We start from the raw sequence: 14,358 nt of genomic DNA, 5'->3' as shown, positions 1-14,358 counted from the left end.
TCTCTCATTTCCAGTGTCTTCCCGTTTCTTTTTCGTTAAACCGTCTGGCACCACAACGAAACGTACAAGCCACACTATCGCATTTGAAGAAAAAGGTTCCGTTTAAGAATTAAAAGCATTCGCAAATCTAAAGCTGACGTACTAACCAGTAAACCACGAGCATACCATCTTCCACAAGTTACGATGCTCGCCAGTTAGCGTAATCCTTTGGCCCATTTTTCCCACAATCACAAAATTCAATAAAACCGCCTCTCTTCGTGTACTATTCCTTCCACTTCCACGTATTCTCTCGCTCTCGCCTTCGTCCACCGAACCCTTGCTTTTTCAGTAAACCCCATTGAGATCCTTTTTCCTTTTGGCATTATTCCCTGCTTTGCAGCGTGTATGGGCGACATTTTTATTTCAATGTTGAGGCTTTACGTTTGTGTTTTAGAAGCCAAAGACTTGCCTGTGAAGAATTCCTACGTGAAACTTAGACTGGGCAAGTTGAAGTCCAAGAGTAGGATACTGAGGCACACCTCCACCCCTGCCTGGTATGAAGAGTTCGTTTTCAGGGTTCATGACGCATACGACGAGCTTATTGTTTCTGTTTTCAATCATAACGATGGTGAATCCATAGTCATCAATGGTTGTATCGATTTGTTGGGCGAGGTACGGATTCCGGTAGGCTCAGTTGCCTCTGAGGATAACCAGACCTTGCCGCCTACGTGGTTCTCTCTTGAATGCCCCAAGAGCGGGAAATTTGTCAATATATACTGCGGTTTGTTGAATTGTTCCCCTGTCTTTGCTTAAAATTATCCTGTGAGACTGTATTTCATGGTCCTTTTTTTACAATGAGCAAATCGCACAAGTTGTGGATCAGGATGATGTTGTGTCAAAATATCTATTGGAAGGATGTAATGCTTGTTTTGTAATATTTTAAACTGAAATTTACTGATAAACATGCAGTGGGCTGATTTATGAATTTGTCACATTTTTCTATGAATAGTTTCATGAGTATTGGAAATTGTGTGGTACAGAACTAGGACGACATTTGGTCTTTTGTGCACTGGGTTTCGAGTAATTGATTATTGTTTTCTTTTATGGCTTCGAAGTTCAATTCTTTCTCCTTACTCCATTTTGAAATGGAAAAGCTGTAATATAATGTGTATTAAGGATGGTTTAATATACTAGTGTCGCTCTTCTCTTTTTCGCGTTCTCCTTTTCTATTTTCACTCTGCTTTTTTAGTGGCAGTTCATTGTCCATTTTTAAGGTATCGTCTAATATTTATTTGTATAATCAGGGAAAATTCTTCTTACCATTTCTCTTCGTGGTAGAGGGCATGCTTCTTTCCTCAATCATATACATACTCCAAGTTTCGGTGTTGCTATGGAGGACCCTAAAGACCTAGCAGGTCCACGCATTTCATCTCAGGACATTTTTGTTCCCAAAGTTCCTCGCTGTAAAATGCCTGAAGGGAAACAGTTGTTGAAGGTTGTTGCTAAATATGCTAATCGTTTGGACAAAGTTTTCAGTAAGAAAGAAGAAACTTCAAGAGGAGATGATTCTTCAGAACCACCCAATTCATTTTCTGATAATGAAGAAATTGTTCAAGATAATCCATCTCCTTGTAGCTTTGAAGAAGCCATTGCATCAATGGAGTCAAGAGATCATAAATTGGAAATGCCTGAAAATCTGCCTGGAGGTATCCTAGTAGATCAGATTTATGTAGTGTCTCCTTGTGATCTTAATGCATTTCTTTTTGCGCCCAATTCACAGTTCAGGAAAGAGTTGGCAGAGCTGCAAGGAACAACAAATGTTCAAGAGGGCCCCTGGACATGGAAATCTGGAGATATGTGTTTCTTAACAAGAGTTGTTTCCTATACAAAAGCTGCCACGAAGTTAGTTAAGGCAGTTAAAGCCACTGAGGAGCAAACCTATGTTAGGGCGAGTAAAGAGGAATATGCTGTACTTGTTAATGTAAGCACGCCCGAGGTCCCATATGGGAATTCATTTAAGATTGAATTGCTTTACAAGATAATGCCCAGGAAAGAGCAATCTACAGAAAAATGCTCCCATCTTTTGGTGTCTTGGGGCATGGTCTTCATGCAAAGCACAATGATGAAAGGTATGATAGAAGGTGGTGCTCGTCAGGGATTGAAGGAGAGTTTTGATCAGTTCTCCAGCCTACTTGCTCGGAAATTTAAGAAGCTAGATACTTCAGATTTATCAAACAAAGAGCAGGTCTTGGCAACTATGCAAACAGAACAGTCCAATTGGCGGTTGGCAATTAAATATTTTTGGAATTTCACAGTGGTTTCCACCATTGTCATGCTTTTGTATATGTTGGTGCATATCTTCCGTTGTGGTCCAAACGAAACCCAAGGCTTGGAATTTAAAGGGCTAGAATTGCCAGACAGTTTTGGAGAGCTCATTACGAGTGGGATTTTAGTCATCCAGCTGCAACGTGTCTACAACATGCTCTTCCACTTTTTACAAGCTAGATTTCAAATGGGTAAGCATAACGGCCTCATAAGCTGGACACTTATCCCATATATCACTTCAATTTCATTTCGAGAATTAATATGCTTGCCATTTAGTTTTAGATTACATCTTAGGGTTCAATTATGAGTTCCATCCATTTGGACAGGAAGTGATCATGGTCTGAAAGCCCATGGCGATGGATGGGTTCTGACTGTAGCATTAATTGAGGGGGTTGATCTGGCATCCTTGGAGTCATCAGGATTATCAGACCCTTATGTGGTTTTCACTTGCAATGGTAAAACAAGGTCAAGCTCTGTCAAGCTTCAAACAGGAGCTCCTCAGTGGAATGGTGCAGACCTTTTCTTTTAAAAAAATTTGGCACTCATTTGCATTAATATATCTTTTACAAAGATATATGTTTACTGGTAATCTCTATTGATCTTTAATTGAATGTGCAGAAATATTGGAGTTTAATGCGATGGAAGAACCACCGTCATTTCTAGATGTGGAAGTGTTTGATTTTGACGGTCCCTTTGACCAGGATGTTTCCCTTGGACATGCTGAAATCAATTTCTTGAAGCACACATCTACTGAATTGGCAGACATGTGGGTTCCCCTAGAAGGAAAGCTCGCCCAGTCATCCCAATCAAAGTTGCATTTGAGAATATTTTTGGACAATAATAAAGGAGTTGAAACAATTAGGGGTTATTTAATGAAGAAAGGAAGGGAAGTTGGCAAAAAGGTGACAAACTAAGAACTGGATGACTTATTTACCAATTTTCCCTCTGACATGCTTCTCTTAGTCTTAGCATGTAATCATTTTGTAAAATTGTCTTGTAATATTATTTCTTTCTGCTGGCCTTAATGTTATGCTGCTGCCAACTGTAGGCCAAATAAGCAATGTTATACTGCCAACTTGTTCTCTTTTCTATTTTAGAACTGTATATCTAACCATTAACAAGTGGGTGGCAGCTGAATCTTCGATCCCCTCAAAGAAATTCCACATTCCAGAAATTGTTCGGATTACCTCCAGAAGAATTTCTAATCAGTGATTTCACATGCTACCTTAAGAGAAAATTGCTTTTACAGGTACCACGTATGGTTGATATGTTTGTTTAAAACTTAAGATACTATGTTAGTTCTTAAAAAATAGAGTATTATAGGATACCATGACATGAAGAACTCACTGTAATCTGCGTGGAGATATTGAACTCCAAAAACCTTAACATATAGTGCCTTTTTGTTGCAGGGTCGTCTATTTCTTTCTGCAAGAATTCTGGGTTTTTATGCCAATTTTTTTGGGCAGAAAACCAAATTTTTCTTCCTCTGGGAAGATATTGAAGACATCCAAGTGCTCCCTCCTTCAGTGGCATCGATAGGAAGCCCTACACTAGTCATAATTCTGCGAAAGGATCGAGGGCTTGATGCTAGGCATGGTGCAAAGACTCAAGATGAGAAAGGCAGGCTTAGGTTCCATTTCCAGTCATTTGTGTCATTTGGTGTTGCCTCCAGGTAGTAGTCTTGCGTGTTTAGATTCTCAGTATGATCTACTATATTGATGGAATTTATTTACTTTCACCTGACAGAACTCCTTGTTTTAAATCAGGACAATAAAGGCCTTGTGGAGAACAAGAACATTGAACCCTGATCTGAAAGCTCAACTTGCAGAAGAGCAGGAGGATCAAGAAGAAGGCTTTGTAATTCCTGAAGACTTTGGATCTATGCTGGATGAGGAAGCAAAGATGTCCAAGATTTACTCAGCAGAATTTCCAATCAAGGTAAGCTAGTGATTGCTAGTACCCCTGACAGGACTAACACTTTTCATGTGATTTCATGGATAAAAAACCAAGACAATTTGGTTAGAGACCAAAAACAAACTTCATGTTCACTTTATTTCAAAAAGTCGAACTTAAGCATTGATGCACTTGCAAGTTTTCCTGCCTTTTGAGCCAGCATTGAAAGGTTTTATTGCCGTCTGAAGATTTTAACTAATTCCTCCTGATTCAAGCCATTGAATCTGGCATGAAGGAGGCTGTCATATTTGTTGAGTTTCTTTGCTCACAAAATCCTCAGGTTGACCAGATCAAGAAAACCATATGAATAATCGTAAGCATGTTAGCCACAGCTTTTAGAGATAGGCCAATTTTGACGAGCTTACATATATTTTATAATTTAGTTGCTCTACCTGTTCTTTGTATATTTGACTACCGCAGAATGTTGTCTTGCTCTTTCCCATTGAAATCCAACATATATATTTTTTGATACACCAGGAAAAAAAAAACAAAACAGAACAAACTAAACTAGAGCATCAGACTCCAAAACTAGCATATTTCTTCCAACTAGATGAGTGTGTAGTTATTCCCCTTATGATGCATGTCTACGATGTATTCACAAAGTTTTGGTGGCTTTGTTGTGTTACTCTTGTAGATGGGATCATTGATGGAACTGTTTGATGGAAGAGACTTGGAACATAAGATTATGCGGAGAACTGGAAGCATTAATTATGCAACAACTAACTGGGAATCTGTAAAATCCGACGGCTTTGAAAGGCGAGTTTCTTACAAATTCAACCGCCAGGTATCAGTTTTCGGTGGTGATGTCACATGCACACAGCAAAAAGTCCCCATTGAAAACACTGAAGGTTGGATTGTGAACGAAGTCATGGCCCTCCACGGTGTTCCATTTGCTGATCACTTCCGCGTATGTGAAACTAAGAACTCATTTATCATATATATCTTGCAGAAAAATTCTATGGTAGACTGAACTTATGAAGAAAAAATACCGCAACATTTCACGTGCATTTTTCAGTGAGATTTAGTTTGATACGCTTGTCTCATCATGATTGGTTTGGTCTCGAAATATTTAGTTCAATCCCAAGACTGGAGTTTCGCTTCCTGATTTTTTCCCTCGCTGCCTGCAGATTCAGTTTAGATACCAAATTGAGAAATGTCCTTTCGATGACTGTGCTTGCAAGTGTGAAGCTTACATTAAGATAATGTGGTTTAAAAGCTCCGAGTTTCAGCAAAGGATCAACCAAAACATAGAGGCCAAGTTTACAAATCGAGTGAAGGAAATATTTGAAATGCTTCAGAAAGAGGTTTTGTTCATGTCTCAGAGGGACAGATCCATTGAAGACTTGAGCTAGCACTCAGTACAAACTGTGAGCTGGGTGACTGTTTTCTTTATTTTCTGTACACAACAAAATGTATCCTCATTTCTGGCATTTCTGTTCAGTTACAGTAACGTGATTTTTGTTTTTTAAATGCCAGTTACAGTGACATTCTTGATAGCTTTGGAGCATTATAAAGCACTGAACAGCAATGGGACGTAACTAGTGGCAAAATCTGATTATCGATATCTCATCGGACCCTACCCCCATTCGTTCATTGATTTTTCCATGCTAGTCATATCACCTCCACAACCTCATCACAGAAGGAATCAAGGAATATATTCACGAAGTTTCTTGGGAAAATCACAATAAAATTTTATTAAAATATATAAATGATAATTAAATTTCTCAAAATGTTATAATTTTTTTAAAGTTTGCAAGTATTTTTCTGACATTAATGATTTTAGGTTGAATAATTAAATTACCTCTTTTTATAATTAAAAAAAAGGTTCACATGAGGAGTTGTAATTTTTTGTTCAATTTTTGTAATTCACATAATAAAAATTGTGATTATTTAAATAAAAGTTGTAATTGGTTATTTCATTAAAAAAAATTCATGTGAAAAGTTGTGATTTTTTATTTAATTTTTGTGATTCACAAAATAAAAATTGTGATTGCTTTAATAAAATTTGTAATTAAAAAAAATGGAATTAGACTCATAATTTTTTATTTTAAGCAAGGGATAATTTTAATTATTTAATTTAAAATCATTAATATCAAAATATAAAGGAATTATGACATTTTATGGGATTTATATATTTTGGTAGGATTTTATTGTCATATCTCTAAGTTTCTTTTTTAAAATTGAACTCAATTGTAAAGGACTTTTATTTTTTTTTTTAAACTAATAGCTTGTTTTGGAAGTTAGTACTCTTCCTTTTATATTTGTAGAAAAAAAATTGTATCACATAATTTAAAAAAATTAATTAACTATAGTAATTATGTCTAAAAATAAAAAAATTGAACTACAATATCTTTCATTAATTATGTTAATCAAACTTTCATTAATTATTTTTTATGACTATAAATGATAAAATTATGGATGATATTTTAAAAAATTTTCAATAAATGCTTATTAAAAAATATGATTTTACTGATATTAAAAAAATTAAAAGTGATGATTTTTCTTATAACTATAAAACGGAGGGAGTGTAATAATGTAATGACCAAGTGAAAATCTGTCTTGAAATTTATTATTATCATTGTTCAATGACTAATTACCAAATGGAGCTCTGTCTTTAAATTTATTATTATTACTATTTTCAGTGAATCTAAAAAAATTAGTCAATTACAATTCATTTAATTGCTGTTTTGTTATTCAAAGGAGAAATTGTTCCTTATGGTGAGAATTAGAGGCGATGACAGTCGTAACAGTTTTAACTGTGACGTTGGGTGTAGTGGTGACACGTGGGAGGTTAGTTGCATGAAATTCCGTTATTCAGTTAGAAGAATCCCCGCGAGAGCCGCTCACAGCTTAGGAGCAAAGCTATCACCAAGCCGAACCCCGTCGTCACATAACAAGAAAGTAGAAACCGATATTCTCAAAGCAATACTGTAAAGCCCATACATTCACAACACTTCACAACCATCACCGTTTATCGCTCCCACTCCTCCCAGTCACAGAGCTAGCCGCCGCCGCAGCCGCCTCCGCCATCAGCCATGGATCCCAACCCTGGAAGCTTCCCTCTCCTCTCCTCCTTCATGTCCCGTCTCCCTCCTCTCGCTCCCACCACCTCTTCCAATTCTGAGCTCTACGACATCGAACAGCCCCGCTTCCCTCCACCCTCCGATCCTTCTTCCTCATCCTCTTCCAGTATCAAAAATCCTGAACTTGTTGCTCAGATGCCCCGAATCACTGACCCAAAACTGTTGGCTTCCATTGCCCGCACCATCTACGACGTCGCTCAGACCCGATCCATGATCAGAGTCCTTGGCGACCGACCTGACCACGAATCAGTCGACAATGCCAAGGCTAAACTCGCCGATTTGGATGCCCATTTGTCCAGGCAGCTAGAGGAGATCGTGCTATCTCCTAAGCCTCCTCATCTCGACACCCATCAATGGCGGAGTCAGCAGGCCGAGAAAGAGAAGGAGTGCAGGAAATTAGCGGAGGATGAGAAGCGAGTGTACAAAGCAGTGATACAATTGGACGAAATGCACGATGCGTATGAGAAATTGCTCAAGGATGCAGAGAAAAGATTGGAGTCGATTTACAATTCCGCCGACGGGGTACCAGATCCCGAGGAAGACAAGGCGGAGACGGAGGAGGTCAACGAAGAGGTTGTCGGGATTCTGCAAAAGACCTATGGACAAGGGATAGAGCGAATTGATCTTTCGAATCGCGGCCTGAGGCTTCTTCCCGAGGCCTTTTGGCGGATTTCTGGGTTGGTGGTGCTTGATGTTTCAAACAATCAGCTGACGGTAGGCGCATTTAGATTTCACTTAAGTCATATTAAATTTCTTATGAGAACTCGCATTCTGACGCTGATACTGATTTTCGCACCCATCAAGAGTTTAATTTAGATATCTCATCTCTCTATAGCACATTCTGATTTCTTTGCGTCGGAGTCTTAACAAGTAAAAGTGAGCAAAAGGAAAGATATAAAAATATAAAATCTCAAGGGGAATCAGCTTGAACTGTGTGATTACAGTAGTTATTTAGTCATGAAAGCTTTCATTTTTTTTTTTTGAATGTAAAGGCTTCTTGATATGTTCAAAGGCATGGTCTAAGTTTGTTTTTACTAGTTTACTTCCTCTCTCATGATTTTTACGTGCGAGCATCCTGTGTAACATAACAGGCGATTCCTGACGCGGTAGCTGGATTGCAAAATCTTGAGGAGCTTAACGTATCTACAAATCATTTGGAAACACTTCCTGATTCAATTGGCTTGCTGCAAAAGTTGAAAATCCTGAATGTCTCGGGAAACAAACTGAGCGCCTTTCCTGACTCCATCTCTCAGTGCAGGTATGTGAGAAAAACAAAATTACTACATAGAAATTCACAAGAGCAGCATTTTTTGTATCTTCGTTAAGCTTCTTTAAGTGGTTAACTTGAGAAGACAGAGACTTTTGATTGCTGCAAAAGTTCATTGAAAGCCATAATACTTCAGAAAATTGCAGCAAGGATTACATCTTGCAGGCATTTTAAATTCTGGTCACTTTTTCCAATTGTGAACATATTTTATGAATCCCGGTTTTAAAACGGCAGTGATGACGGAAAAATTTACAGATGTGAATGAAGAAAATTTTCGAAGATCGAACTAGAAATACTTGTTTTGATATAGCACACGATAAATTCTTTGCTCTGATTGGAAGAATCCTCTGTTCTGGAAAGTTTAATTCTGTATCATCAATGATTAGGTCATTGGTGGAGTTGGATGCTAGCTTCAACAGTCTCAGGTATTTGCCTACAAATATTGGATATGAATTACAGAACTTGCGGAAGCTGTTGATTCATTTGAACAAACTTCGGTCGCTTCCCTCATCTGTTTGTGAGATGAGATCCTTGCGCTATCTAGATGCGCATTTCAATGAGCTGAATGGACTTCCGAGTGCATTTGGAAGATTGACTAATCTTGAGGTTCTGGACCTGAGCAGTAATTTCGCCGACCTTCAAGAACTCCCTGCGACATTTTCTGACCTGATCAACCTCAAGGAGTTGGATCTTAGCAACAATCAGATCAGTGCACTTCCTGATACATTTGGTCGCCTGGAGAATTTGACGAAGCTCAACTTGGAGCAGAACCCTCTGGAAGTGCCGCCAAAAGAGGTGGTAAGGCTAGGAGCTCAAACCGTGAGAAATTATATGACAACGAGGTTGGTGAACATATTAAACGAGGAAGAAAGGGACAGGATTGCGATGCAAGAACAATCCCAGATGGGGTGGTTAACGCGAAGCACCTCCTGGTTGAAGAGCGTCTCCGAGAACGTTGCAGAATATGTCATGTCTCCTAAAACTCCCAAACAGGCTTATCTTAATGAGCAGCTATAATGCGATGGTCCAATAAGCCGGTCTCGTCCTACCGATTCCTGTCTGGCTAACAGATGATTTTTTTTTTTTTTTTTTTTTGGGTCTTAAATTATCGGATGCTCAAATTCAGCTGTATTTTTCAAGTGGAAGTGCCGGATCAGTAATCTTGGTAGTTTCACAACGTTAATTTGATTTATACTTAATGCGTTTTCATTTATGTCAACTTCATGTACATCAAAATGGGTCCAAAATGATGTCTTTAGGGGCTGGGAGGGGAACGGTTAAAATTCAACATGAATTATAATTAAATTTAAGAAGCCGCTGCGATTAGCTCCTCTTAAGGTCTAGCCATTGGGACGATCACTTGAATGGCTTCAATTTTGGTGGGTGGCGAAACAGTGCGATTCGACAAGGTCACCTGGATGCTCTCGTTCAGGTGTGATTGCCTTTTTCAGATGTTTATTATTAATTAATAATCAGATTAGTTTTGTGCGAGTGGGCATTAGAATAACCTCACCTTACCAGCCTCTCCATGTGCTCCACATGTTCTCAAATTCCTTCATAATTGGCTTCGTTTCATTTACCTTCTGCAGCGTAAGGTTTCGTTGTCTTCTCCAAAACCAAGCCCACCCTTTCCTTCTCCATGACGGTTCGCATGTCTAAGACCACCATCATTTCATTTACCTCGTTACTTTCCTTGACCCTCTTCTGCGTTGTCGCTTCTAGGAGATCTGAATTCCAATGGTCCACGCTGCATCTGATTCTGGGACTGGCGCTCCTTATGGGCTTGGCATGGGCGATCATGGCGTTCCGAGCCACCATGGTCGCTTGGGTCACAGTATTGGTGCTGCTAACCTTTGCAGGCAATCGCCGCCGTGTTTTGGTTCGACGAGGCAGCCTCATCACCGGTGAAGTGACCAGGTACTTTGTCCCTCCTTTACTCCGGCGGAAGCGCTTCTTCGTCGTGGCTTGTGCCGCTCTGCTCAGCTTGCTTGCCGCGCTCAGATGACGTCACCGAGGTAAAAGAAGAACTAAAATTTGCACGAGATTGTTATTATTTTTTATTTTACTGTTGTTGTTTTTATATATATCTTCATTACAATATATGTTTTAATGTGTAATCAATGAAGAGATGGAATTCGCTCGAAACGAAATTCAAGTAGCGAAGGCATCAGTTAACATTGTCTAGTGTATTGCGGTTGTGTTCCAATGTTTAAGCAACGTCTACAGTCATATATGCTTTGAGTGCTGTGATTTTGGAGGATAAAATAAATAAATAGACAAAGGGACAACACAGAAACATCAAAAAATCTAGAAATAGAGTTGAAAAACGAACGGATTCAATTTTTATGGGTTTCATCCCTAACTTAGTTTTTAATTTTTCATCTCTTTTTTGAGGCATGGCTTTTATTTAAAAGACTTAAGGTCGAGTTTGAAAGTCTTATTCCAACAAAAATTAAAAGAAAATTAAATACTATAAATTAATTAAAATATTCTAAAATTAACAAAAATTAAAATCCTCATAATCATTTAGAAATTAAATAATATAAATTTAAAAGTTTAGTAAAAAATAGTTCATTATTTATAAATACACAAACATAATAATTATAAAAAAATAAAAAAAATATTTAAAATTTTATATTATACATTGATATTTATTAAATTATATTAAATTAATTTTAAAATAAATTAAAATTAATAATAATGTAATGTGTGTAGGATCAGGGTTTCAAGCAAGTATATTCTTTTTAGTTTCAAACGTATATTCTACTAAAAAAAAATTAATAATAATATAACAGAATTTGAAGGGCTGCTCGGACCAAGCTCTTTTTTATAGGGCTTATTAAGGTCAGGCTTTTAAGTCCTATTATTTAAAAAAATTAATTTTTAAAACTCAAATATTTATTTAAATACAGCCTTTAAGCCCAGCTCTATCCAAAAGGCAAAAAAAAAAAAAAAAAACCAACAATGAATAACAGTTACAATCAGTCCCCAACCAAAGTTCAGAAATGGATTTTTGTGGAGGAGGCCCAGGTGTTCCAGACTATCAGTAGGCAGCAGTAGATGATGCCTTCCCGCAAGCCTGAAGTTTCCACAAATTATACTATCCTTCAGGAGATGCATTGTTGTAAATTTGTAATCCAGTCTTGCTACAAGGCATTGATGAATATTATTATCTCATTGGACGGGGTATTAATAAAAAATTTTCAATATTACCCCTATTCAAAGAAAATGTGATGCAAGTATAAATTTTTCTGTTTAAATATGAATAAAATCAAAAATTCATTTTATTTTTAAATAAAATTAATAACTTAATTATATTTTCTTAATTATAGTGAGGTGGGTGAAGGCCTTGTTATGGAGGTATATAGCTGAGGCAGGAGAGAGAATTGAATATATATATATATATATATTTTGATATAACCATTTGGTATTTAAAATCAACAGCCTCGACTATTTCAAATTGGAACACTATGGGGCCCTAAAAGGAATGACTCTTTCAAACATATTTTTTCTAAAGCTGATAGTTAAGGAAATTCAAATTTCTTATCATCTAAGCCAACTTGTGTTGTCCAGATAATGGCATATTGTGTATGGCTATCAGTTTTCAAAACCTAGTTTCCACTCTACAAAACTTAATTTTGGGTTAACAGCCCACTTTGCAAATTAGTTTGGGCTTTCGGACGAGAAAGTAAAAACCGAACACAGGGGGATGTTTGGTTGAGCTCATTACCACAGGAGTCCTGGGCTGGAGTGCAAGTTAAAATGATTATGATATCCAACCCAATAACAAGTGTGCTTCGAAATTAGAAAATTATGTTGTCTCATTAATTTAGTTTTAATTTGTATGTATCAAATAGGGCTGCACAAATACCGGACTGGACCGGGTTGGATGTCAACCCGAAGTCTAGTCTGAATGGAGACCGGGTTAGAATTTTCAGTCCAAAGACTGGTCTAGTCTTGTCGGACCCGGGACCTGGACCGGGTTGGACTTGGTCCACCGGGTTACTGGACTAGTCCAGTTTCTTGAATCCAACTCTCTTAAAAAAAAAAGGTCCTCATATCCCCTTTCCTATTCACTTGTATCAATATCATAAGCTTACTACCGTTTGAGTTTCAAAGCAAGCACTGTTTAATTGCACATGATCCTTGTTATGAGATTAATTATGTTTCTTTCAGTTTTTTAGAGTATAAATAATCATCTTTCTCGCGTATTATATGAAGTACAAAAAAGGTGTCATACTATTCAATACCTATAAATATTACTACTATTTTTTTTATTCTTGCAAGTGTCAAAGAGCTAGTTAGAGATTTGTGTTAATTATAAATGTAAGATTTCCATTTTTTTTGTCTCTTGTATTTTATTTTTGTCTAAATTATCCTATAATCATATTTTCATGCGATATGGAGAAATGGAGAAATGACAAATGAGGCTATCAGACTTCAGAGTTCAGAGACCGAGTCTGAAGCATGCACGTGAGGTGTGAGGGTATTGTTACTGGGTTCAACTAAGTAAGATCTTTTTTTTTTGTAAATAATATAATTATTTAATATTTAATATTAAAAAAATAACCTAGACCGGGCCGGACTGATTGGTCCGAAAGAGCAGTCTCTAGTCTGGTCTGACCCGTATGTGCAGTCTGACCCGTTCAGTCCAGTCTTTTGTTCGGGTTGAATTTTTCAAGACCGGGTTGGACCGGGTCACACCGGGTCGGACCAAACAGACCGGGTTTGAGGTTTTTCTGCACAGCCCTAGTATCAAAGTAGCTGTAAGAATTAGTCCAGTGATCATTATTATGATGCAGCTCAGTTAAATAATAACATGAAAGAATGCATGATAAAGCCTACAGCTCCTAAAAACTCTTGTAACTTGTTAGCAAGGTTTTAAAAACCAAACCGCATCGATTAGTTCAATCGTTCAAACCGAAAACCGACCATTAGTCTTGTTCGATCGACCCTTTTAAACCGATCATTATAGAACTGATCAATAATCAGTAAAACCGATCAATAATCGGTAAAACCAAATGAAAATCGAATCTGTTCCTTCAAAAAACCGGATCACATTAAAAAAATTTAAAAAAACTAACCAGAATTTCCAAAGTAAAATACTAAAAGCTTTGGGCCATGAGCTGTGATTTTTGCAAAAATGCGGCTCGGCCGCTTGTCTGTCAGTGTGCGCTCCGCTCCTTTTTATAGTCATGCACGCCTCTTCGCCCTTTTCACGTAGACGACGTTGGGCTCAAATGAATATTATGCACTTACACATATTTTTTAATATCAGCACATTTTTTTTAATTTTGCACTTTCTATTATTTATGTATATTTTTTGTTTAAATTTGATCTTTTTAATTTAGCTTAAACATATTTTCAAAAAATATCTAATATTTATTATTCTATCAATATCTTTCTTAATTTTTAAACAAAAGCTTTATTTATAATTAATATTAATTATGTATTCATCAATAGTAAATCATATTACAAAATATTTATAATATATTTTTTAAAAAAAGACATATTTAAATGTATTTATTATTTAATTATGATATATAAATTAAAAATATATTAATTTAATATCAATCTGTTCAACTACTGTTTAACCACGGTTAAACCAATGAACCGTAAATTAGTATATAGTCTGGTTCAATTACAGTCTGGTTTTTAAAATCTTGCTTGTTAGTCAAAAATTTAAAAGAGGTCTGGGCATATTTTTCATAAAATATGCAATTTTGATGTTTTTCAAGAAAAGAGCTGACG

The 14,358-nt window shown here is 36.9% G+C and overlaps 3 protein-coding genes across 5 annotated transcripts; all 3 read left to right on the top strand.

The window, feature by feature from the left end:
* The first annotated feature begins 185 nt into the window (after positions 1-185).
* On the top strand, positions 186-5,821 carry LOC129309808 (C2 and GRAM domain-containing protein At5g50170). Of its 3 annotated transcripts, XM_054951528.1 has the most exons (10): positions 186-760; positions 1,284-2,495; positions 2,631-2,813; positions 2,923-3,206; positions 3,437-3,553; positions 3,714-3,976; positions 4,071-4,242; positions 4,892-5,164; positions 5,385-5,624; positions 5,734-5,821. In XM_054951528.1, exons 1-9 carry the CDS (start codon positions 385-387, stop codon positions 5,607-5,609), a joined length of 3,105 nt encoding a protein of 1,034 aa, XP_054807503.1. In that variant the 5' UTR covers positions 186-384; the 3' UTR covers positions 5,610-5,624; positions 5,734-5,821. The 3 variants fall into 3 exon arrangements, with proteins under 3 accessions (XP_054807503.1, XP_054807502.1, XP_054807504.1); XM_054951527.1 differs by having other exon boundaries at positions 187-760; positions 5,385-5,821; XM_054951529.1 differs by having other exon boundaries at positions 418-533; positions 5,385-5,821.
* A 1,344-nt stretch (positions 5,822-7,165) lies between these two features.
* Positions 7,166-9,804, top strand: LOC129309938 (plant intracellular Ras-group-related LRR protein 1-like). The gene is made up of 3 exons (XM_054951722.1): positions 7,166-8,054; positions 8,432-8,598; positions 8,994-9,804. Exons 1-3 carry the CDS (start codon positions 7,293-7,295, stop codon positions 9,622-9,624), a joined length of 1,560 nt encoding a protein of 519 aa, XP_054807697.1. The 5' UTR covers positions 7,166-7,292; the 3' UTR covers positions 9,625-9,804.
* A 255-nt stretch (positions 9,805-10,059) lies between these two features.
* On the top strand, positions 10,060-10,784 carry LOC129307907 (uncharacterized). The gene has a single exon (XM_054948853.1). The coding sequence runs from the start codon at positions 10,247-10,249 to the stop codon at positions 10,610-10,612; it is 366 nt and encodes a 121-aa protein (XP_054804828.1). The 5' UTR covers positions 10,060-10,246; the 3' UTR covers positions 10,613-10,784.
* The last annotated feature ends 3,574 nt before the right edge of the window (positions 10,785-14,358 follow it).

This window comes from Prosopis cineraria, unplaced genomic scaffold (genome assembly GCF_029017545.1).
Source record: "Prosopis cineraria cultivar Desert tree isolate PC_DT_omini unplaced genomic scaffold, ASM2901754v1 PC4, whole genome shotgun sequence".
Taxonomy (NCBI): domain Eukaryota; kingdom Viridiplantae; phylum Streptophyta; class Magnoliopsida; order Fabales; family Fabaceae; genus Prosopis; species Prosopis cineraria.
The sequence above is the reverse complement of the archived record's forward strand: the minus strand, read 5'-3'. Positions and strand labels throughout refer to the sequence as shown.

Excerpts from the sequence above, each read along its gene's own strand:
- LOC129309808 (XM_054951528.1), top strand. The coding sequence starts at position 385 with ATGGGCGACATTTTTATTTCAATGTTGAGGCTTTACGTTTGTGTTTTA. Across the intron at positions 3,977-4,070 it reads TCATTTGGTGTTGCCTCCAG|GACAATAAAGGCCTTGTGGA; the intron begins GTAGTAGTCTTG and ends GTTTTAAATCAG. Across the intron at positions 5,165-5,384 it reads CATTTGCTGATCACTTCCGC|ATTCAGTTTAGATACCAAAT; the intron begins GTATGTGAAACT and ends CGCTGCCTGCAG.
- LOC129309938 (XM_054951722.1), top strand. The coding sequence starts at position 7,293 with ATGGATCCCAACCCTGGAAGCTTCCCTCTCCTCTCCTCCTTCATGTCC. Across the intron at positions 8,055-8,431 it reads TTTCAAACAATCAGCTGACG|GCGATTCCTGACGCGGTAGC; the intron begins GTAGGCGCATTT and ends GTAACATAACAG. Across the intron at positions 8,599-8,993 it reads GACTCCATCTCTCAGTGCAG|GTCATTGGTGGAGTTGGATG; the intron begins GTATGTGAGAAA and ends ATCAATGATTAG.
- LOC129307907 (XM_054948853.1), top strand. The coding sequence starts at position 10,247 with ATGACGGTTCGCATGTCTAAGACCACCATCATTTCATTTACCTCGTTA.